Source organism: Abramis brama, assembly GCF_963993115.1.
Source record: "Abramis brama genome assembly, chromosome: 4".
Lineage (NCBI taxonomy): Eukaryota > Metazoa > Chordata > Actinopteri > Cypriniformes > Leuciscidae > Abramis > Abramis brama.
In genome coordinates, this window is record NC_139966.1 from 52,624,165 (window position 1) to 52,648,055 (window position 23,891).

Sequence of the window (23,891 nt, forward strand, 5' to 3'; positions counted from 1 at the left end):
AGATGAAACTGGTGAAACAACAAAAAAACTAAACAAACCATTGCACAATATAGCAAAAGGAAATCATTTTTTCACATTCTGAACACTGTCAAAACCCCTCATTAAAACACTAACACTGGGCACATGCGGGTGTAAAAGCACAACACAAGTGATTGTTAAAGTTAATCATTTATGTTGTTATGAGGAAGTGAACTTTAAGCCTGAGATGCATTACAAGGATCTCCAGGAAACCATTATGTTACCAGATAGTATATGAAATACACATAGGCTACTTGAACGGTGAACCACAGAAGAAAAATGGATGTATAATGTAAAAACTTAAGACTTTTACCATTCCAAAGCAGACAAATAACAAGGAAAACTGGTTTAGCAATACAGGTAATTCAAACCTTTTAAAGTGAATTCCTGTGGCACTCAATGGACAGGTAGTTTTGATGTGTTAATCAGTATTTTGTTTTTAATTTCTTTGTGAACGCTATTCTTCAAGGAATATGGTCTTTTTGTAACTTATATTTGTGTTGTCTGTTTCCGCACAACCTCTTTTAGGTTTCATGTGAAGCTGTAACGGTTTGTTAAAGGCAACATGAAAGCAGACGATAAACTTCAGATCCTGAAATTCTTTCTAATGCTTGTCAATTCCTTCTTTGTGGTAAGATTAAATCTATGAACCATAGATCTGTATGTTATTGGCAAGGATTTTAGAGACATTTTATGTTTATTAGTTACAAAGAGCTTCCTGGACAGCAATCAGATATATGAATCATACAGTGGACATTGACATTCAGCCCATAATGTGATGTGCTCGTTTTCTGCCAGCAGTATATAAAGACATAGACTCAAATAAAACATCTAAATTCATGCATGACATGTACAAACAAGTAACAAATTCAATAATCTTGACAGATTCTTGGCATCAGCATTTTTGCGTGTTCTGCTTGGATTTTGTTTGACAAAGACAGCTTTGTAAGTGTTCTCAGCTCCGGTAAGTTTTGTGATAGTCTATCATTATGTTTCAACTCAAAATACGAGTTATCTTAACAATACATGTTTGTTGCAATTTGCACCATAGTACCTATAATAATGTTTTAGGGCAAGATGTTGTCTCTCTTTAAAAAAGAGTCTGTACCATCCATAGCCAATTTAGAGTGAGCGTTTGTCCTTATATCTGATTTTGTGGTGTTAATGAGGCGAAACGTGTGGTCTCTTAGGAGAGGACGTAAAGTTGGTGGCTGGAGGGCTCTTTTTCATCGGACTTGTTGTGGTTGTTGTGTCTTTGCTGGGTTGTGCTGGTGCCTATTTTGAGAGCAGATGTTTCATCATATTTGTAAGCATGACTGTACATTCATGTACAGCACACAAAGACACTGATAATAACTTTTACGCTGTTTTAAAAGCTTGCTGTTAACATTTCATCTTTTCTGTTTTTTTTTCAGTATCTGTGCTTCTTAATCGTTATCATACTGGGTCAGATTTTCATCACCTTAGTGCTAATAATACAAAGGCAGAAGGCAAGTCGTTGCTTTATTAATACAGTACGGAAAATCACAGCTGACTTCAAATTCACTTGAGACATTCGCTAAGAAGTAACTGCTTGATTAAACAAATTGTCCTAACGTATATGTCGAATGTTACCAGATTGGGCAATTGTTTAGGGAAAATGTGGACGGCATCATTAGGCAGTATGGAGGAAATGAAACCCATACGTCCTGGAAACTTCTTGACAGTGTGCAGACTGCTGTACGTACATGATTTACACCTTTACTGATCAAGAATGCAACAGTCTTATCTGACAATCAGCTATATAGCAAGGTGATTTGATAGAGGTACTTTTTTATTTTATCTTTGCTGTAGGCAAAATGCTGTGGTAGGCTGACCCCAAATGAATGGAGGAATAACACAGTTATTAAATCCCTGGAAGAGGCTGACATCTACCCGTGTTCCTGTTTTAATGGTACCTGCCCTGTAATTCTGGATGGAACACACAGCTTTGGAAATGGTTCAGACATCTATGAAAAGGTAACATATGTTGCCTTTTTCCATCATCCCAACCTTTACTTAATCTTTTCCCTGTTGATTTAATTTGCACACTAAAACCGTTTTTTTTTTTTTTTGGTGATAGGGCTGTGAGAAGGTTTTTGAGGACTGGCTAGAGATGAATATAACCGTAATACTTGGAATGGTGGTTGGCCTTTTTGTGATTCAGGTAAAGAGAGAGTAAAGAACTAAATGATTTTTCACACAACATGTAACCAATTCAGATAGTATTCTGGGTTAAGTACAAGTTGACATCTTGGACTTATACAGCTAAAGTAAAATAAAATAAAATAAATAGCTTGTATTTTCTCTCTTGTAAGTAACACACTAAAAATAAGCATTTTTCACTTGTACAGATAAAATAAAACTGTTGTACTTTATATTTCTCCCTGGTAAGTGCATAATGCAATGCACTTTTAGTGATTGAGTTTAAATTGTATTTAACCTGGAATATTTTTAAACTGCTTTAAACTGAAATTATGGTAGCACTTTACCATAAGATCACATTAGTTTGATGTTAGTTAATGTATTAAATATCTAGTTCAGTCTTGAAACTCTAGAGGGCGCAGGCTGATTGGTCTTTACATGCAATCTACAAGCAATTACATCATTGATCCTGCAGCCAATGAGACATTTAAATAGTCTGGTTCAGTGTTTGCTGTAAGCTAGTCCTGCAGAGTGCTATCAGAGCTCCTCTGAACCCCTCCACCTCCCCCAGCTCCACCTGTCTAGATCTGCTACAGGATTTATGGATGTAATAGATACACAGAGACGATGGTATGAGCATACAAAATATGTGTATATCAATCTGTGTATGTATTAGCAGTAGCAGGGGAGGATTTAGTGATTTAGAGGCCCCAGGCAAAATAATGGGTCCCTAAATATTTGCACACATTTACCTGGATCAACCTTGAGGTTTCTTTCTCTGTTGTGATGCTTGCTTCTGCACGACGATGTCCCATAGTTGTTTCCGATTTTTCATGTACATATTATAATGTAATTAAATATAAATCTGGGTTATTGTGGTACATACAAGCTCTACGAAATCTTACATTTTAATGGACAAATTTAATCTAATTGAATCCTCCATATAATGATTTATGTGCTTGGATTATTTCTAATGATTAAACAATAGATCAAAACAAGACATGGTTTGAAGTAAGCTACTGATTATTCATGTCCATCCATTCATCCGTCTTCCATGCCACTTATACTATATAGGATGTGGCAGTGCTGATGATTACTGAGGTAAAGCAGGGTAAATTATATCAGAGTAAAGAGGTTAGAGAAACTTCATTCCGAGAACTTAATGTGAACATTCTGAGAATGTACAAACGTTCTCCAAACCAACAGGGAACATTCTATTTATGTAAAGAAAACTTTCCTGGCTAACCAACAGAGAACGTTAGTATATCTGTTCTGGGAACCAAACGTTGTTAGCTGGGATGTTAACTTATGTAGTTAATTAATGTGTTACAAATAGAACCTTATTGTAAAGTCTTACCAGTATTTTAATATAAACATTCTTGCACAAATCTAATTGCTTTGTCTCATAATGCTCAGATTCTTCAGTTTATCTTTGGCATCCAAACCTGCAAATGCATCGGGCGCAAGACGAGGGAACTGCATCCCAATAATCTGCTGAACGCCATGGAGGACAATCCTGCAGCGGAGCCTGAACACCAACAGTACAGTACAGACAATCACCCGTTTGAAATTCAAACCCCTAACCCTCAAATGAACAGTGGCAACTATCCTCACAGGAAATATGCGGATGAGAATTATGATCAATATAACAATCCTGTATTTTACGAACAGGGCAACAGTCAAATGTACAATACTAGCCCTCATAATTTGCAACACCAACAGAGCTATAATGGCAGTTATGATCAGGGGTATATGCGTCACCAGAACTACCATCAGAGCTACAATCATGATGATTACTAAAGCCAGATTTCTTCTCTGGAGTAACGTGATCAGATTGGGATGGGCTAATTTGCTGTTTTAAAAATAACATGCTGTACAAAGAGCAAGCTGCGGTCTATGTCTGACCAAAGACATTTAAAACCTTCTCGTAAGACCATTGTTTTGTTTCACTAAGTTCAGGTTTGTGCCTGTTCCCAGGGGTATTGTTTGTCACTTTAAAGACAACCAGCATCTCCTTCTCGAAAAATTCATTCCAGACCTCTCGGGTCAAAACCTTTTTAACGGCAACTAAACATATTTCTGTACAAGTCTGTTTTGGGTTCGATGACAGACAATTACTCATTTTTTGAAAGATTTTATCTTAAGCTTCCATTTTATTTGAATGCCACATGACAAGTTTACAGGTATTGGATAACTGTAGAAGTGTAATTATATAAAAATACTGACCTGAAATCATAATCGATACAATATGAGACAATCCACACAATATAACTTGCAAAAATATTATTATTCAATTTTACAACACTGTTATATGGCGAAAATATTAATGAATATATAAAATAAAAAATTGTTACTCTTTTTAAATAAAGAATAAAAATCGACCTGTATTCTACTTAAACTATACAATTAAAAAATAAACATGTTTTATATTTAACAGCTATATTTAAATTATTTTGATTATTACTAATCAATAGAGAACAAAAAACACACAAACTGTATTTAAAATGCATATAAACCATTAGTCATCCTTTGCTTTTCGTGCCACGGAGATTCCTCTGTGACATTCAGATGATTCAAGGGGTTGTTTAGTAAATCATTGCACACTCAGACCTGCTTTATGAGTCAATACTTGATGTTAATGACACTGGGGGCCGTTCAGTGTGTGAATGTATCTGTGTGTGTGTCGGAAGCTGAGTCGGCGAGTCAAGAGTGGGCTTTGACTGAAGTTTGATGGACGACACTCACTATAGACCATAAAGAGCGGCGTTTCTGTCCGCATGAGAGGGCCCTTTGTTACGGTCGCTCTGCGGCTGATGATAGCCAGGCTGACATTATCGACCTCGTGCGGTTATGAGTTGGCAGTCATGCTTTATGACAACAGTTGACAGCACACGCATTGATGGAGACAAAAGAGAAAGTTACATGGAGAGGAGCTTGAGATTTCCACTCCCAGTACCTGATTCCGCTCTGGAAGAATGACAGAGTGATGCACAATGAGTCAACGGGGGATTTTTAGGACTATCTGGGATACGCGAAAAAACAAAAACTCTTCGAAAATAGCATAAAAGGGTTGTTTTAGGTCATATTTTAAAGGAATAGTTTATCTAAAAACAAAAACTCTCATTTATGGACCCTCACAAAATGAGACGTTTTGAAGAATGTTCATGCTGCTCTTATATTGTAACAATGGCCTGTCAAGCTCCAAAAATAAAATAAAAAAGCACCAAAAAATCGTTCTAAATGTAGTCCACATGACTATTCTGGAGCCAAATGGCAGCTTCGTGCACAATACACCGAAATTTAAAGGGGCTAAATCTAAGAATGTATTAATCGCTTATTTATTGCCAATTTGTGAACAGCTTGTAACAGCTTGAAACTTCACCGAATTCCTAGGTTGTCTATGAAAGCCTGATTTTTATGTGAAGAACTCTATGCTTTTGCCCGGAAACTCAAAAGGATGACGTTTATGCGCTCCCGAGAGCCTCTCTTCCGGTCATTGACAAATGCTTATACAATGTTCAGGATAAGACCGAAAAAGCCATTCTTTCATAACAGTGTAATTTTAATTTTAATACATCCACATCGCTATGATCAGACGCTTTCTTAACTGCCGCTTTCTCCACGCTGTCATTTTTGTTGTGTGTTTGGTTTGTTATTGGGAGGAAAGCGAACAGCACATATTTATTTACAAATGTGTGGACAGCATCTGGATGTTTCCAGCAAAGGTATTTCCAAATTTGTACTTCTAAACTGAGTTGTGAGTATATCATGGCCTTGAATCACGTTGAGTCTCTTGTACGTTACCTGAGCATGAATGCAAGCACAAGTTGCTGGCTGCAGTTCACTTAATGCCCACCAGTCACTAATAACAAGGGTTTCTGAATTAATTTAAGTCGATATTTACAGAGGTTTTTCGCAAATCTCATTGCACTTCAAAATTCCTTTAGAGAATGTATTTGGAAGTTGCATATAATGTATGAATTCAGTTGCCTTAGATACAAAATATCAAAACAAGTGGCATCAACAAACCAAGTGCAAATAAGCAAACCCAATTTCACTTAATTTTACAATGTCTTTTAACTAACGGGTATGAAGTCAGTTCACAAAGGTGTCTTAGAACAGGTGTAGTTCACATTAACAATGAACATATTTATCAGACAGAACCAAAATTTCTTTTTGTGAAATGTTAAATTGGTTTATTGGCTTTAGGGCTTTTCTTGTATGGAAATAAGCAGCATGAACATTCGTCAAAACCTCTCCTTTTGTGTTCAATGGAAGAAAGTAAGTCATACGATACCATGGTGAGTAAATGATTTTCAATTTTGGGTTAACTACCCCTTTTAAAACAAAATAGAATTATATTCTAAATGCTGTTCTAATCGCAAAAAAAATCTATTCTAATCTACTTAGTTGGCCTTAATCTCATGATATAAATGTTATTTAGCAACAGTGAGAAGAAAAACGGACACCGGAAGAGAACGAGCGAGAGATTCTATAGCAAGTGAGATTAAATTATGGGACATGAGTCATGTTAATGTTACATCTTTATCATGTGAGCTCTTTTCTCATGCTCTCTGGGTTTCCCCATATTGTCTCGAAAACAATCAGCTCTTGTTACACTGCCAGAGTGTGTGAGCATGTGTACACGGCAAAACTAGTTAATACAACGCAATCGGACCGATGACCTGGCTTACAGACCCTCTCAAGAGGGACAGAGACGTTGGATTCTTCCAGCTGGAGTGTGTTTGTGTGAGAGAGACAGAGTTTGGACATGTTAAAGCCAAAGTGAATGAAACGAGGTTGCGATGTCTGATACCTCCCTCTACAGAAGAACCGGATCTTGTGAGGATCCAGTGTTCACAGACGCGCATCAAGGGCTTCAAGATCCCCTCCGTCAGTATCAGCGAATAAATGAGTAGTAAAACCCCAAAAATCTTAGCAGTGTTGTCCAGGCTCTAAATCAAACGTGTTTCTAGACAAGCCCGAGCTCTGTTCCAGAGACGTTTTCTGGTGCAACATTAAGTACCGTCCTCATGCAATGGGGCGCTGGTACAAAAAAGCCATTTATCCTCTGCACAGAGGCCTGCAGGATCTGTAGCGTTCCTCAAAACCAACGAGCTGCCGCGGGCATTGCAGCCGACCAGCCAACGAGCCCATCAAAGAGATGCACTTCCTGCCGGATGAAATCATAAAGGTTTTTCCATGGCTGTTTTTAGGATGGCATCCCGGATTCTCAATGATTGGTTAATGGATCCGACACAAGTTGCGATTTGTCTCTTCAGCCTAATGTTTTTTTGTGGTGAGCAGGTACGGCTTGATGAGTAAATCTAGAAACATCTGATGCACCCCTCCTGTCGCCGCCAAAATATTCCCTTCATTGTCCGCTTCATAAATCCGGTAATTTCGACCACAAAAATACAGCTGTTTCCGTTGGTTTCCCTCATGCATTTTTGATTAAACCTCTGTGTCTGCACACCCTAAAGAATCCAGCCACGCCCTGTGAGGATGCCATATGGTAATGGAAAATAGGCTTTGTTAGGTCTTGTTTACTATGACTGGTAAAAAGGCAAAGACTTGTTGCAACTAACAGACTGCTACCTGTCCTGTTGACTGCTGGAGCTGGAACCAGAATCCCTTCGCGCAGCTCCGCTGTGGGGCTCGGTTCTGCTTTCTTCAGCTCCGTCGTGGGGCTCAGGCAAACTGAGAGCAACTTCATGCATTCTTTGCGCACAACAGCCTCCTCTTCTGAATACCTGCAGATTGAGAAAACTTTGTATTTTCTCTCATAATTGACCTTAGTGAGACACCTTGCAAGACACGGGTGTTCTCGAAGCATGTCAATGCAAAAATGCCAAAAATGTAATTGATCGCCTTCAGGGCTTCCTCACTATTGTGACGCAGCTGCTGGTAAACATGGTTATATATTGTGTAATAAGGGTACTAACTTACCATACTGACACAGAGAACAAGAAGCGCAATGCAGGGGATGATGAGCACCGCCAGGAGCCCGTGAATCGCTCCGTTCATACCGTTCTTCTGTCTGCTTTGGCCTGCCAGAACATAAAAGCAAATTCCCTTTTTAGTTCTTACGTGTACACTACACTATATAGCAAGAAGTATGTGGACATCTGAACACCACACCCATTTGTGTTTAATGAGCATTTAATTTCAAAAGCATTGGCATTAATAAGGAGCTTATCCTCCCTAGCGTCTTCCATTCTTCTGAGAAGGCTTTCTATATGTTGGGACATTTGCTTCCATTCAAACACAAGAGCATCAGTGAGCCAGTGTTAATCTCCTCAATGAAATTACTGATGAAAACGGTAGTTAAACTTGTATTATGTTCGAATTTTGGGTAAGATTTTTATGTTGCGGTTTAAATGGACCCTAATTGGATTCAGGTTAAAATCAGGTCAAAACAGTAAATCTTTAATATTAATACTTCTCACACATTACATCAAAAACTAATTATTTTTAAAACTGTATTTACCAACAATTTTTTAACCATTTTTGAAATGTGAATATTTGTAACTTTTTAAATGAAAATTTTAAAATGTAGTTTTTTTATTATAAATGGTTTTGTTTTATGTTTGTGTGGTTTCTTGGAACTCAAACAGAAGAGCATGACGCTAGCAACGCCAAAATCATGCATTCCAAATACTTGAACTGCTAAAAATGTACGCCTTCAACGCAGTGTACATTTCTTTGGGATAAAAATGTCTGCCAAATGCATGAATGTAATTTTAAATACTCTCAGAGGGTAGTTTAGAAACTGACATGAAAATGGTATACATTTTTTTCTTTTTATTTTGGATGTGTGCAGATGTGGTTAACCATGAAATTGCAGATAAAATTGCCTGTGAACATCAAAATCGTCAGAAATTTTGTACACATATTCCACAACACCTCAGGGAGTCAAAACTTTGCAGGCATGCTCACGAACCTAAATGAGAAACTGTCACAAAATTTTAAAAAAATATCCTTGGTTTTTTCAGCCAAACTCCTTTGACACAAAATATTTAATGTAGCCCCTGAGATCTTTTTATCTATTTAAGTTAATATTTAAATAATTTAATAACACATTCACATGTTCACAGTTCTCAGTTGATGGTCACATGACATATGACAAACAAATAAAATAATGAAATTTTGTTATAAATGCTTTCATTTTAAATTTTTTTTTATGAAATCACAAGAGTTTAAGAAACTGGATTCATCCATTTAATCAGTGATTATTTGTCAAATGAAATGCATCTTGTACATATGAGATTAACCATATATAAAAGTTACGTGCTAATCAGAATTCATGTTGTGAATATGGTCTTTCCACAACAATGCACTAAAACACAGACAATGAATAAAAAAAGCATAAATAATACATAATACTGTATTACAATATTTTAGGAGCTCACGTTCTCACAACAAGGAATATTAATGTTTTAATATTTAATTTAGCACTTTCTGTCAACTAAAACTCAACAAAATACTTAACGAATATATTTTTCACATTTACATTTTTAAAGAACAAGACAAATGTCTAAGTTAAAAACAGGTCTGGGCTTTGTAGAGGCCTGTCAAGTTCCGCCACACCAGACTCAGTAAATCATATCTTTATGGAGCTCAAGGACATTCTCATACGGGACCCTCCGAAAAACACAATTTCACACAATTCTCGAGAATGCCACTGCAAGCTTGGTTAACGCTACCCTCCTGCTTTACAAACAGCAAGACTACTGATTTACCTGCTATAGTGTGTGCTTTGCACACATATTCTCCAATTTTGCATGCATGTACTAAAGTTTGAACAATCTCATGAATGAATCTGCCTCCTTGGAACCCTGAAAAAATCAACAGTTTTCCGCAGAATTTGAAATTGTACATATCCGCTGCTTTATCATCTTTGCATCCATTCTGTAGAATTACATCCATTCTGCAGATATTTCCCCTCCAAAAACCTCAGATTCCATCTCTGCCTGCTCATGCATCATATACATAACAAAACAATATTCTGTGCATTCACCTGGTGTGAAAGGAGGGGCTGCGGGGGTCTGGCAGGGGGGAGGTGTGCAGTGACGAAACTCGCCCAGAGTGGACCCGGCCACTGCAAGAACCTCTTTAACGTGGTTGAAGTATCGTCTAGTTGGCCACTTTACCCTTTTGTAGTGACATTCAAATGTTTGCATTGTCACCTCCTAGTGAAGACAAACAAACCAGAGTGAGCCGACAGCCATGACAACGTTTCAAAGAACACCAATGTAAATTAGAGAGAATTACCAGCTCCTCTCCCTCCATAGTGAAACGAAAACCCTGCAGCATTGTTATAAAAATAGTGATGTTGGCTTTATTGGTGGACAGGTTGCCAAACTTGAGGGCCAATGTTCTTAAACTGCTTTCAACTTTATACAGATTTACATATAGCCAGCAAGCTCCACCCTTAAATATCAGAAAAGAAACATGTTTAGGCGACACAAACCACAACAACTCTGTCCCCATGTGAAACATAATGTTTTATCTGCTAATGGCCTCAAAATGTATTTGGACACTTGCATGAAATATCAAAATTTCAAACCAAGGGCTATTTAGTTAAAAGAAACATGCATGATTGCATTTTCAAGACATTTCCAGGTAAAACGTTTGTTTGGTTTACATGATGAAACCGATCAATTGAATTTGTTTATGAATACCAAAAATGTTTGTTGAGAGGAGAGCTTTGCCATGTGGTGTGATATTTAATCCTCTAATGCAATTCAATTCACACATTAAGCGCAGCTCAATTGTCCAAATATGATTTTGGGCCACTGTAGATGCAGCCGTATTATCAAATATCATCATGCATCACACTAACCACATCCTTGGTGATGAAGTCGATAGGTATTCTGTAGTCACTGGGAATGTTCTCACTCTGATGGGTTGAAAAACAAAAATTGGTTGGCTGTATAAAATGTACTATTTCAAAAAGAAGAAGAAAAAAAAAAGTCCTGACTAGTGTAGAAAAATTGTACAAATGTCATTGATTTCCCTGCTGGAAAATCAGCCTAAGATGGTTTGTTGACCTAAGTCTCCAAGCAGGCTAAGCTGGTCTTCAACTGGTCCTTCAGCGTGACCAGACGAGAAACAGCTCAAAATCCCTCTAAAACCAGCCTGAGTGACCAGTAAACCAACCAGCCTGAATAAAAACTCTGTTGCAGATCTTACCAATGTTTCCAACGTGGCCACATCATCAGTTAAAGGGCTTCCAAAAACACCTGAGCACGTCACAAGCCCAGAAAAAAGCAACACTAATACACAAATGCTTTCTCCGATCTGCAAGGAAAAAGTCTCAATGTGGTTACAGTATTAGAGACAGTAAATAGCGCCTATCCAGTCTGAACATGATCACGTGCCGTGTTCTTAATCATTATAATTTTACAAGACAACCCCAATAAATAATGAAAAGTAATCAACGATTGAGTAGAAAGTGAGTTACGAGGTGGGTGTGCGCGTCCCCAAAAGTGCGTGTACTCACCTTAATCTCCCTCATGTGGAACATGGGATTATTAAAAACAAATCAGCCGTACGTCTCCTTACTTTCTTCGCTTTCCCTGGCAGCGGAATGCAGGCATGTTTCCGCCTGCTCATCTGAATGGAGATAATCACAGGACGGGATGGGGATCAGTGGTTGTGGCGTGTCTTTCTCCTACGGTCCCGATGGAGAGCATGGCGTGCTGAGCGCGCGACGCCTGTGCGTAATTTCGCCCTGAAGCGCTTTTGTGAATTGAATGGGGGCGGATGGACTTGTCCTCTGTGTTTAAGAGGTAGGGCGCTTTGACTCACTTTTATGTGTAAAATAGAGAAAACTATTCAAAGGAGGTTCTTCTGTGACTCATCCAGCCCTCAATCACAAGTGACATGGGAGTTTGGTGTGTGCCCTTCTATAAAAAAAAAAGAAAAGAAGAAGGTTTGCTGGTCTTTGCTAATTTGAGCTGGCCTCCCGACTGCTCCAAAGCTAAAACCAACTACACCAAATAATAAGAACCTCAATGCCTTTACAACCAACCTAACAAGCTGAGAAGTGGCCAAAAACTCAACGTGACCAGATGAAAAGTGCTTCAAACTCTTAAAACTAACCTGAACAGCCTGAAAACCAGTCAACGGAGGATTAAGTAACTGAAAAGTACTCAAAATCCCCTTTGAAATCAAGCTGACAAGCTGAAAGTACCCAAAACCCTGACCAGGTTAGCAGGGCAGCTCTTCTGCCTGATCTCTTGGTTTTAAAGTGGTTTCGGGCAATTTCCATCAAGGTCATTCTGCAAGACTCTTGTCTCTTAAAAGAGCTTAAACCAGCTAATACCGGTTTAAGATGTTCTCTTTTCTTTTTAACACGGTAATAACAGTATGCAATTACAAGATAATGAGCAAAATGATTGCACCATTACATGTAATCAAGTCATCTTCATTTATATAGCGCTTTTAACAATATAGATTATTACAAAGCAGCTTTACAGTAATAATAGGAAATTAAAGTAACAGAGATTGTTTGGCTTTACAGCAGCTCTAGAATAAAGTTATTGTCCAGCTAAAGTTAGTCCATTGTCCATACTCAAACATTTTTAACCCTAATCCATCATTATTATTAAATAATGACCAGTGTAAACAAGAAAGACACTGTAATATGAACCCTAAAATGTGGTTTATAATTAATACACACACACACATATATATACATATATATGTGTGTGTGTGTGTGAGAGAGCTATTAATATTATATATAAATGATTCATTAAATAATATTGTTTAATAATAGAATTCAAATCATTGTTCTATGTGTTAACTTTAAGGCATTAGTTATTTGTTCATAATGCTTTGATGTCAACATACTCAAACTTTTTTACTCTAACTAAATGCAATCTGCATACTGTATATTCTGCTAAATAATGAAACATTTGGCCTCACAATTAAACATGACCCATTTAACATTTAAAATCTTGCCTAGGATGTATATTTTTAGTTTTTGAAGTAAATTTCACTCCATTAACAGTCACCATAAACCCAAGTGTGCAGTGATGATGTGTACACTGCCATCTAGTGCTGACTGACAACTGGTTTGCAATTAACTACCAAATGTATGATTGACAGGTGGATTTAGTTTTGACAGAACGGGTACATCCTCTACTTGAGAAGCAATATAGGGTGAAGTTTAAAATGAAATCTTTCATCCAAGAAACATTCCACCCATGTCATTATAAAGAGGCACCTTTTCAACATTCAATTTTTAAGGTTAAATAAATTTTTTGGATGCTGATTTTAGTAGCTGAACAACATACATTAAAGATTAGAAAAACAACTAAAGAACAATATTTATTAACAACCATTTAATGAGTTACATAGCATGAAAAAGTTGCATTGTGCTTTTGTTGTAATCTTTGGGACGTCCACTGTGTATAAAGAAGGGTGTAGGTGACGGCTTAAAAATGGACTTGGTTAATGTTCAAAGCCAATTGCACCAAGTACCATGAGTGCTGTGCATTTGACATTTGAGTGGTTTTGACACAAAGAGATAAAATGGTGTAGTGGTAAACACAAATCTGAGGTGTGTAACAGGCAGGAAATCAAAAGACTCGATCCTAGAAAAAAAAAAGTACACCTGAGAAAGAATCATTTGTCATTGCATCTGGCCAAACATGAAGGCACAAAGTGACAGCAAGAGCTCATTTCCTCTTGCGGGGGCTCTTTTCTGAATCCACCTTTCTTTCTTCAGAGTCCTTCTTGCCGCCCCGGGTGGACAGAGAAGCCGCGTGGCTTTTCTCCGCGGTCTCAGAGGGCTCTTTGGGTTTCTTAGTTTTGTGATCAACTGAAGCTGGTCTGGGTTTTTTCCCTCCTGAAGCCCAGGAAAAGACGGCTTTGATGAGGAAAATGCCGACCAAAGTAGCTAACAGTGTTGAAAGCACCAGGGACCCCGAGAGGCCTTTGACGTGTCCCCGAATGTGGCTCAGGATTTGGCATACAGGCGTGTCTGAGCTGGGCTGCTTTGGGAATTTCTCCTGCACGCAAACAAACATTTTTCAGCGTTCATTTGTAGTCAACGTGAAATCACAGCTTAATCTATTTGCTTTCCCAATGCATATTACAGTAAATGATTCATGTCGGTCTTCTACTTTACCTTCAGTCCAGACTCCTCAAGCAGTTTCTCAAACGTCAGATCACCAAGGGTCACAATGGGGAAAAACTCCTCTTTGTACTTCCGCCTCCACCAAGCCTGCAGATGGGTCCTTCCAAAACAACAAACAAAAGTACAGTAAACCTGAGAGCGGATTCAGGCTGGCATTCGGCTTTGTTTATTATTTTTATTTATCCCCAGAAAACTACTATGGAGCAATGGAGACTTAATTCAATTATTCTCTCCATTTACAAAAAATATTCTCACAAAGTCTAACACTAATCTGAAACCACAATATAACTATGCGCAATATCTAAATGTGAATGGGCGTTAAATAGAAAGGCATGGAGCTCACTTGTCTTTGGCAGGGTCTGTGAAGTGGTAGTTGTAAAGCTTGGCTTTGATTAGAGCTGGTGGTTTCTGACTGAAGGGGTACTGCGCTTCATCTGCCTGAAGCAGACTAACCACTACAGGAAGGAAAACCAGGTTAACAATCTCAAATGTAGGCTGATAAGTACAGTGAGCCCCGCTGTGGTCACTCACCCTCTGGTTTGCCCTGTAGGAGGCGCTGTATGAGGCCTGTGAACCAGGGGCTTTGATCGTTCCCCTCTTGAGCCGCCTGCCACATCAGCTGCTCCAGCCGGGGCTGGTAAGGTCCTACTATGGGTGGGGCGGTGTTCACATTTCCTGGTTTATACATGGGGTTCATCTCCTGCAACAGGATAAGAATACAGTCCACTGAGGATAAACTTTAACCTTTCCGCTGAATGAATACTTCATGGAAACAATGGCTGCCTGGGTCATTACTCAGAGAGTAAAAAAAGATTTGATTGTTGTTGCATGGCATCCTTTCCCATGTCTTTCTCACCGTCCATGTCAGGCCATCATGGCTGCCCTCTAAAATGATCTCTGGCCTGCCCTCAGTGGAGATTACTCTGTGCTGGATCCCGTACGCCCCGACCAGCTGGTACCTCTCTACGGCACTGTACGCCTCTCGCACTTCAGGTAATACTGACATGCCTGTCATGGCGGTGTATGGAACCTGAGAGGAAACACCAACACACACTTACATACAAACGCAGGTAAAAATGTTAAATTGCACCAGTTCAGTGTATAACAGCACTTCTCAACCTTTCTGACTCTTTGAGTCCCCCCATTGTCAAAGACAATAATTGAAGGCCACCCAAGATTTCTGTTGTAAAGGAAAAAGTTGCTCATTTTCAAACCTTATTATTTACAGAAACTAGCAGTGGCTATATATAAATCAATTTAATTAAATATTGATGTAAATACTATTTTTTAAAACAACATTTGATTGAAATAATTAAATTAAATAATTATAAATAATTAGAAAAATCCATAATTACAGAAGCAGTTAAATAGCTGAATGTTTATTTACATGATTAATAATGAATTTACATGACTCACGTCATTTGTGATTTTTTTAAGATCATTTTTTACTCACAAATAGTAATTACTCAGCAATTTCTACCCGATAAAATATTTTAAAAATGTATATTTGTTATAGAAATGTCCATGACTTGGAATTTAATTTCATTACTTTTTCAGGTCTAGAAATCACACTTTTAAAATTACTCGTAGTGGGAACCTGGTATATATATATAAAAAAAAAAGTGTTGAGGGAATTAATTAAAATAACAAATATGACATGGGTGCACATCTTGACTTTTAGCTCATTTTAAAGCATATTTTCTCTTATTTTAAATCATTTTATGCCATCTTGTGGCCCCCTTGGAACTGTACAGAGGCCCTAGCAGGCCTGAGAATCATTGATCAGTAAAGATCATGTTTTATGGTTATGGACAGCAGAGGGCACTGTATTGCTTGTGTGTAATAAAAACTAGAGCAATTAAAAGGAAACAAAAATTATATATACAATGTTATAACAATAATATAGGTTTATCTTTACAGGAAATGCAAACAAATTAACAAATGCAAAGTCACTAGTACAACTATGTAGCATTTGAGACTCAGAACAGTTATGCATAGCATTATCAATATGACTGGATGAGACGCAAAGCCTCCTAAATCACATAAATCGCACATCAGTTGTTACGTTGCATATGTAGGACATGTAGCTCACCACACTGAGGGCAAAGATGGCCACAGCAGCCGCCGTGATGACGGCCCACTGGATGAGGGACCACACTTTGCTGACCAAGCCTCGTGTGCACACACACCTGACAAAGGAAACAGATGTGAGATTTCTTGGCTTGCCTCCTGGAACAATGGACTTTGGCAAAATCACGAGCTGAGCTTTTTGTACAAACACACACACACACATTGGCTTTCCATGTTTTATGGGGACTTTCCATGGACAATGATTTTTATACTGTACAACCTGTACTATTCGGTCCCCTAAACCTACCCATCTCAGAAAACCTGCATTTTTATAGTATGATTTATTAACCGTTTCCCCTCATGTTGACCAAAAATGTCCACACAAGGCCAAAGATTTCTGCCATTGCCATCCCTAGCATTCATTTTGTCCCCACAATGTATGGTTTACCAGGACCACACACACACAAAAAATAATCAGATTCTCATAAGCATTCCTGATGGGGCTTACATTAGCATGGCGGCCACCACTTCCCAGGTGAACGACAGCACACCAACCCAGAGAGTGAGGCCCTGAAAATGCTTCAGAAATTCATCAAACTCCTTTTGAGAGAAATCTGAAAGAAAGCACCAATGAATAGATTAACAAAAAAATTCAATTAACTGATGCATCTTTTGGTGATATTTTGCCTCGTTGACATGGCAGAATAATGTTTCATATCACAAAACATCCTTGAAAAACAACAAATCAGTTCATGGCAAGGCAGGTTAATGGGTGATTCTCACAAAATGTGCCAAAAACATGTCTGGCTCATATTTCACCCCATTATCAAAAGAAAAACTATAATCTTGCATACAGAAAATTATTGTAGCATTTTCATGGAACAAAAACCTTTCACAAAAAAAGTTGGCACACCACAGTTCCATAAAGAAAATACATATTTTTTTTGCATGTTCTCACTAAAACCTTTTCTTATTCTCACTAATGTAATAAAATAAAAAAGATTTTTAAAATGAAAACGTTTTATGAAAAATATACTACATTCGCTTCTGATTTTGGAGTAAATTTATCAAACCTCATATCTCCATGAGATTCGTCCTAACATTTTACAAAAATAATTCAATTCTAAGCTTGTATTCACATATTTATAAATCTGTTACCAAACTAAAAGGAAGCATCAGATACATTTTTGCAAATCAGTATTTATATATTTATTTTCACACTTGAAGACTCACTGGTTTTGGATGACAGAGTTTTGTTTTCCCAGTTAATCTGCAGCTTGAAGAGAATAACTGAACTGATCAGGATGAACAGGTAGACGGCCAACTCCACCAGCACAGCCAAAACACAGAGCAAAGTCTGTGAGCAGGCTGAAAAGCATAGACACGCACTCAAATTAAAGCTCATAAGCGTGTTGGGATCTTCACACATTGAACACTAGTTTGATACTGGCAGAACAAAAAGATTTCATTAACATCTCCTTTGATGCATTTTTTCTGAGATTGCATTAATGAGCCCCTTAATCAGATCATTAGTGCAAATTCTGCTACTACCCCACCAGAAATAACTGCACAAAGCAGAAGTTAGAGATATGAGCTCATACCCCTGGCCTTTTTTTCCTGGCCCTTCTTCTTCTTCAGAATAGCACTGGAGTTGAAGTGTTCGTCATCCAGCAACGAGACGCTCAGGGCGATGCTCAGCAGGTTCAGAAGGCCACAGTTACCCGTGAGGATGTGGCAGAGCTGAAGAAACAGCTGACAAAAATGGTATAAAAAGAGGTATAAGTGAAAAAAAAAGACTTGCAGTAGAACACACTATATATATCTATATCTATATCTCTATATCTATCTCTATATATCTATATCTATCTCTATCTCTCTATATCATCTATATATATCTATCTCTATCCATCTATCCATCTATCCATCTATCTCTCTATATCATCTATATATATCTATCTCTATCCATCTATCTATCTATCTATCTATCTATCTATCTATCTATCTATCTATCTATCTATCTATCTATCTATCTATCCATCTAAAATATTAGCTGTTGAAGCTTATTTAAAACAAACCTGAACATAAAAGCTGAACAGTCTCAAGCGGCGAATGGGAGCAAAGAACATAAGAGGAATGGTGATCTCGCACTGCAACACAGCCACGGCTCCTAATCTCAGCAACCAATCAGGGAGCTGATGGACGAACCAGGCCAAAAGAGTGGGACTCATCTGGTTCTCAAAATGATGACTCAGTGCTGCAAAAGAGATGCTCGAGTTTTCAAAGCACTGTAATCTACAGATGAGTCAGTTTGTCCCACACAGATGTGCTGTCTGCTTCACAGTTCTGGGCTATTTTTACCATTACTTCATGCAAATTCAAATATTAATTAATTCATAGCCTTTTCATTTTTCAAGTATTTAAGTCACTAGATTTTCAAAACCATATACCAATGGCTGTTTTTATATAACACATAAATCATTTGGGGAGTTAATTTCCAGCAAAGTGACAAGATTTCCTCGTGAATAAGAGTGGGCGGCATGACGAGCATAAATGAACTGATCTCAACCAATACAGAATGAATGAATAATGTTAAAAATGATTCAATATACCTGACAGGCCGTACCACGCAGGGTCGCCACTGGCCAGCTTACTCGCACCTGTGCAGAAGGTCAGCCGGAAGAACAGCCAGCGGGTCAACCAAAAGGTCACAGAGTCGTGGTTCCTGTGAGAGGAGCCACAGCGGAGCAAACCCAGCGGAGCAACAAGCACAGCCAGAAACCCAGCCTCCAACAGCAGCATATCCCTATGAGACGATTACAGTGAATCAGAATTACAAACATGACCGGATTTATATCATTTCTTAAAGGAATAGTTCATTTAATGAAAGTTCTATCATCATTTACTCACCCTCAAATAGTTTCAAACCTGTTTGAGTTTCTTTCTTCAGCTGAACAGAAAAGAAGATAATTTGAAGAATGTCAGTAACCAAACAATTAATGGACCCCATTGACTTCCATAGTACTTTTTCCCCTAGTATGGAAGTCAATCGACTGTCTTTACTGACATTCTTCAAAATATCTTCCTTTGTGTTAAGCATAAAAAAGACATTCATAGAGGTTTGAAAAAACTTGAGGGTGAGTAAATGACAGAATTTTCATTTTTATTAAGTGAACTATTTCTTTAAAGGTGCTCTAAGCGATGTCACACGTTTTTTAGGCTGAAACATTTTTTGTCACGTACAACAAACATCTCCTCACTATCTGCTAGCTGCCTGTCCCCTGAACACACTGTAAAAAAACGCAGTCTCTGTAGACAGCCCAGGCTCCACAAAGGCAAGAAAAACAAACTGGCCCAGCCTGGACCACGAAACATAACAAACAGTGTTCCAGCCAATAACCGACAAGAATGATTTGGGGGTTGGGGGTTAGTGCACGTGCACATGAAGGGGGGTGTGGGGAGTGGAGGAGAGAGAAGCATGAAGAGGGAAGTTAGCTAGAGGAGAGATGTCCTAGACCACGACTAACTTTAGAATTATATTCTCTTGAATTTTGAAATGGCCGACACACAACCAAAGAGACGACCTTCCGATGAACAAATAGCAAAGAAGAGGGAAAAGGAGAAGGAACACACGAAATCCCAAATTTACATCGGAAAAGCCTGTTTCAGGAAGCACGGAAGGGAGGGGTGGGGACGGGATGAGGAGGAGGGAGGGTCGAGCTAGCCTCCATTTTGTTTGACAATACTTCGAACGTCAACAAGATGTGACGTCACCCAACATCGCTTAGAGCACCTTTAAGAAAAGAGCCCACCAGCAAATCTCTATACTCTTGTTCTTAGATATGTCTGGGTTCTTCAAATACGAGTCAGATTTTTGACAATTTTGTTAGAAAAGTAAAAGCACAGTCCACTAACCACTGATTAGTAATTTAGTGGACTGCAATCACATTAAATTTAATGGGCAGTAATGCATAATATGCAGTAATGTTTGCAGGCAGTTTTCTCTCTCATAAACACAATTTTTCTGCTGCAGAGAATCTGACTTGCAAATGCCCCAATTATGAGCCTAAACAGCAATGGAGAAATAACAAGCAGTTACGCCAGTGTTGGTTATACCAAACAAGGTCAACCTGCAAGTCATACATGACAACTTGAGGAACTCACCATTCAGACTGGAGGAAGTCTCCCCCAACCTATAAAACAAAACATATGTCTCAATTATGGTTCCACAGAGGCCACAAATCGAAGAAGCACCTGAGATAGTGCACATTAGTTTTATGCACTTAAATAGCTTTTAATTCTCTGACAGGAGGCATTTACTAACATTATACAGTGAGAGGTAAAGGGCCCACAGGCAGAGGTAGATCAGACTGTCTCTCAGGGGTCCCAGGAGCATAGCACCCAGGCTCAGCACCACTCCGAGCAGGCAGATGAGCTCCAGGGCCTGCTGGGGCCCCAGACCCAGAGACGGCCCCAACCACAGCAGGGACGGGGAGGCCTCCAGCTGCTCCAGCAGGGGCCGCTGCACTTTCGGCATCTGCAGGCGCACAGGAACAATCCCCTCATCTCCATACAACCCTGTCCAGAGAAACACAAACAGAGGCATGCTTCATGTCATTGCTGTGCCTGATTTAACTGTGAACATTACTCAAAAGAACGCAATACCTTAATCTGACTTAGAAACAACTTTCCTTTTCAATAAAGAGACGGAAAGGCATGCACGCATAACCAATGTAGTCCGATTCACAAATGAATGAGAAGGTTCTTTAAAGGGATTTTATAACTATATTTTATTATAACTATACTTGTGCACATCATTGTTAAATATTTAGGCAAACACATTTTTTGATAAAACTATACTCCTGTTAACAAATGAATGAAAAAAACAAAAAAAAACAAAAAAACATTCCCAGCCCATTTTACGTCCATAATGTGAGAAATGTGTCAAATTCAGGAAGTAAAATAGGTTGTGAATGCCATTTCATTTTGACTTTAAAGATGTTTTGATGAGTGAGGTATAACAGGAGGGAATATGGAAAAAAAAAACAGTCATATTTCATCAGGTGCTGATTAGAAACATTGGTGGCGGTGACAGACTGCTCATGTTCTGCACACAATAATACAGCATGTTGTGCTTGTTTGCTCAGTGGTAGTAAAAGCACAAAGCATCAAGCTGTAAACATTCATTCAACAGAACACAGGCACACACTGCCATGACAATGAGCAAAACACAAACCCGTCCTGTGAGTTTTGAATGCCTCAAAACAAGCACAGACAGCACAGATGTTCCAGCAGTGTTAAACACTGGATGCAAACAGGTGCACTGTAAAATACCGCTTCAGGCGACTTGCTAAGTTACAATACATTCATTACAGAGAGATCAGGAAATACTACTTTACTTTGTTGCAGAACTTTGACAAATGGAGCTAGTTTTTAATGTGATGAAGTCTTCCTTAAGGTGGATGGCAGTTAGCGGAGGGGCAAAGTTGCGTGGTCACATTTTTTGGCATGCAAGCCACAGCAAGAGTGCGCGTATAGCAGGCTGGTTTGAGTTAGTGAACAGGCCGTGTATTGTGCCAGTGCCAACGTATGACTCACGGTTTCTCTTTGAATGCTCTTTGAAGACCCAGTTCTGCCTCAAGCGGCTCCTCCAGGCACACTGCCTTGAGGATCTCTTGCCATGTGGGGAGATTCCATGCGCTTTTCCCAGAACCATCATAGATTGTAAAACCATTGCCACCAACTAAGCTCACGCTGCTTTTAGGAAAAACGCAGCCCCTGGAGTTTAACCCTGACTGGAATACATCTTCAAAAGAGCTGAAACTCTGCGAACATGCCTTCTTTTGTCGAGTTTTAAACATGTGCAGCTGGGCCACCAACAACCCAACTCAAACTATCAAATGGGAATAGAGCTATTATGAAGTGCATATGATTTCCATTATCTGTGGGAAACAGTCTGATGGTGGCCAGATTTGGCAGTGTACACCCTACAATACAAGGATAGACGTGAAACTGCTCTTTTAATTCTTTCAAATAAATAATATGAAAGTGCATAAGTTATTACTGAACTGACCAAAGTATTTAAAGGGAGAAGGTTGCGTTAAATCCACTGTTGTTATATAGTCTATACAGCATTTAATTCGCTATTATACGCTAAAGAAAAACAGAGTAATCCCTTTACTTGTACAAGGGAAATTGCAGTAATTAATTACTTTGTGGTAATGTATTACACACAACACTAATATGGATGCAGATTAGACACAGCTTGCAAAATACCGCACTTGGTAATACATTGCAAAAGCATGAGTCACAATGGTAAAGAGATGAAAGCTTGTTAAAAAGAACTTTGCTGTTGCATGGGATAATAGGAGCTTATTGACAGTTTTAAAGGTCTTGGTGCATGCCGTAGAATTAGTTGGGGGAAAAAAAGATCCTTTATTATGAATACGCCATACACATTATGCATAGCGCATTTTAGGGACAAAAAGCTCACAGGCCCCTGAGTGATGACGGGTCACTACAGTGCGCACTCAGCACTAACTGGCGGGGTTCCTAAAATCAGCACATGTGGAGGAATTGAATCAATGCTGGTTTATTCATACGGGCATTCTGTCCAGTTATTTCGAAATTCTGAAATCCTGTTTAAAATATTAAATAGACAAATCAGCTAGAATGCGTCGTTCTGCATGGAGATGCGGTTTATGCACGAGGTCCTTCAAAAGTTTGAACTGAAACTGGTCACCCGTGACAGGACAACGAACGGTGGTTAGCGCTGAATGAATGAACCAAAGGTAACTGTTACCCCGTTTTGTTTTCGCCGACATTCCGCAACAGTTCAAGTTCAAGTGTATGCGCAACCAACCATTCATTAATGCCGCACCCAAAATCCACCATAACCGCCAAACATCCACCTTCAAAAAAAAGAGAGAAACTTCCCTACCTGGTATTTGAACGTAGATGGATGAAAAAGCACACACGTATATAAGTGCAATGCTGATCAAGAACATTCGTCTGGGAGTTTTTACTTCCCCCATCTTGGCGGCTTGCTGCAGGGATGAGGTGTCACTTTGTTTCGGGTGATTCGAGAGCTGATGCTCATTGGAAAAATGAAGTGGAATAGCAGGGGTGGAGTTTGAATTAGTGATGAGAAGTCCGACTCACTTCCGCGAATCGGTTCTTTTGAACTGTTCGTTCAGTTCTTTTACGTCATGACGTAATCACATCACGTGGTCCCCGAGATTCAAACGAAACGTTCCAAACGTTCCAAAAGATCCATTATGATATGTAGCACATACGTTGTTTAGAACCTAACTATAGTTTGCATTTTTGACCATACTAAAATTAATTTACAGTTTCTGAAACTGAAATGTTTATTAAACCAACTGTTTCGAATGCGAGTTAATAAAACCAAAAAGCGAGTGTGACTCCAGTTGACCGCTTACTTTTTCTATTCAAGCAACATTTAGTATAAATACGAGTATTAAACATACAATAA

General features: G+C 38.7%; 3 protein-coding genes across 3 annotated transcripts; 1 reads left to right on the plus strand and 2 right to left on the minus strand.

Moving 5' to 3' along the window:
• The first annotated feature begins 209 nt into the window (after positions 1-209).
• On the plus strand, positions 210-9,982 carry LOC311080985 (CD82 antigen). Its single transcript, XM_084111308.1, has 9 exons — positions 210-378; positions 547-649; positions 904-982; positions 1,209-1,324; positions 1,434-1,508; positions 1,636-1,737; positions 1,852-2,016; positions 2,120-2,203; positions 3,598-9,982. The coding sequence occupies exons 2-9, from the start codon at positions 584-586 to the stop codon at positions 3,979-3,981; spliced, it is 1,071 nt and encodes a 356-aa protein (XP_083967434.1). The 5' UTR covers positions 210-378; positions 547-583; the 3' UTR covers positions 3,982-9,982.
• kitlgb (kit ligand b) lies at positions 7,561-11,701 on the minus strand (the record flags this gene model as incomplete). The annotated part of the gene is made up of 8 exons (XM_084113001.1): positions 7,561-7,678; positions 7,780-7,934; positions 8,131-8,231; positions 10,202-10,373; positions 10,456-10,614; positions 11,027-11,083; positions 11,377-11,484; positions 11,687-11,701. 8 exons carry the CDS (start codon positions 11,699-11,701, stop codon positions 7,636-7,638), a joined length of 810 nt encoding a protein of 269 aa, XP_083969127.1. The 3' UTR covers positions 7,561-7,635.
• Positions 11,702-13,505: 1,804 nt separating this feature from the next.
• On the minus strand, positions 13,506-23,544 carry lmf2b (lipase maturation factor 2b). Its single transcript, XM_084112507.1, has 14 exons — positions 23,337-23,544; positions 20,721-20,974; positions 20,561-20,589; positions 19,009-19,202; positions 18,475-18,653; positions 18,001-18,151; positions 17,633-17,767; positions 16,908-17,013; positions 16,422-16,518; positions 15,186-15,359; positions 14,861-15,029; positions 14,673-14,784; positions 14,321-14,429; positions 13,506-14,201 (listed from the first exon to the last, which is right to left on the minus strand). The coding sequence occupies exons 1-14, from the start codon at positions 23,428-23,430 to the stop codon at positions 13,869-13,871; spliced, it is 2,136 nt and encodes a 711-aa protein (XP_083968633.1). The 5' UTR covers positions 23,431-23,544; the 3' UTR covers positions 13,506-13,868.
• Between the last annotated feature and the right edge of the window lie 347 nt (positions 23,545-23,891).

Coding starts and splice junctions, on each gene's coding strand:
- LOC311080985 (XM_084111308.1), top strand. CDS start 584: ATGAAAGCAGACGATAAACTTCAGATCCTGAAATTCTTTCTAATGCTT. Junction 2,017..2,119: donor GTTCAGACATCTATGAAAAG/GTAACATATGTT, acceptor TTTTGGTGATAG/GGCTGTGAGAAGGTTTTTGA. Junction 2,204..3,597: donor TTGGCCTTTTTGTGATTCAG/GTAAAGAGAGAG, acceptor CATAATGCTCAG/ATTCTTCAGTTTATCTTTGG.
- lmf2b (XM_084112507.1), bottom strand. CDS start 23,430: ATGGGGGAAGTAAAAACTCCCAGACGAATGTTCTTGATCAGCATTGCA. Junction 18,654..19,008: donor TGCGTGGTACGGCCTGTCAG/GTATATTGAATC, acceptor TCTCTTTTGCAG/CACTGAGTCATCATTTTGAG. Junction 17,768..18,000: donor CCAGGAAAAAAAGGCCAGGG/GTATGAGCTCAT, acceptor TATGCTTTTCAG/CCTGCTCACAGACTTTGCTC.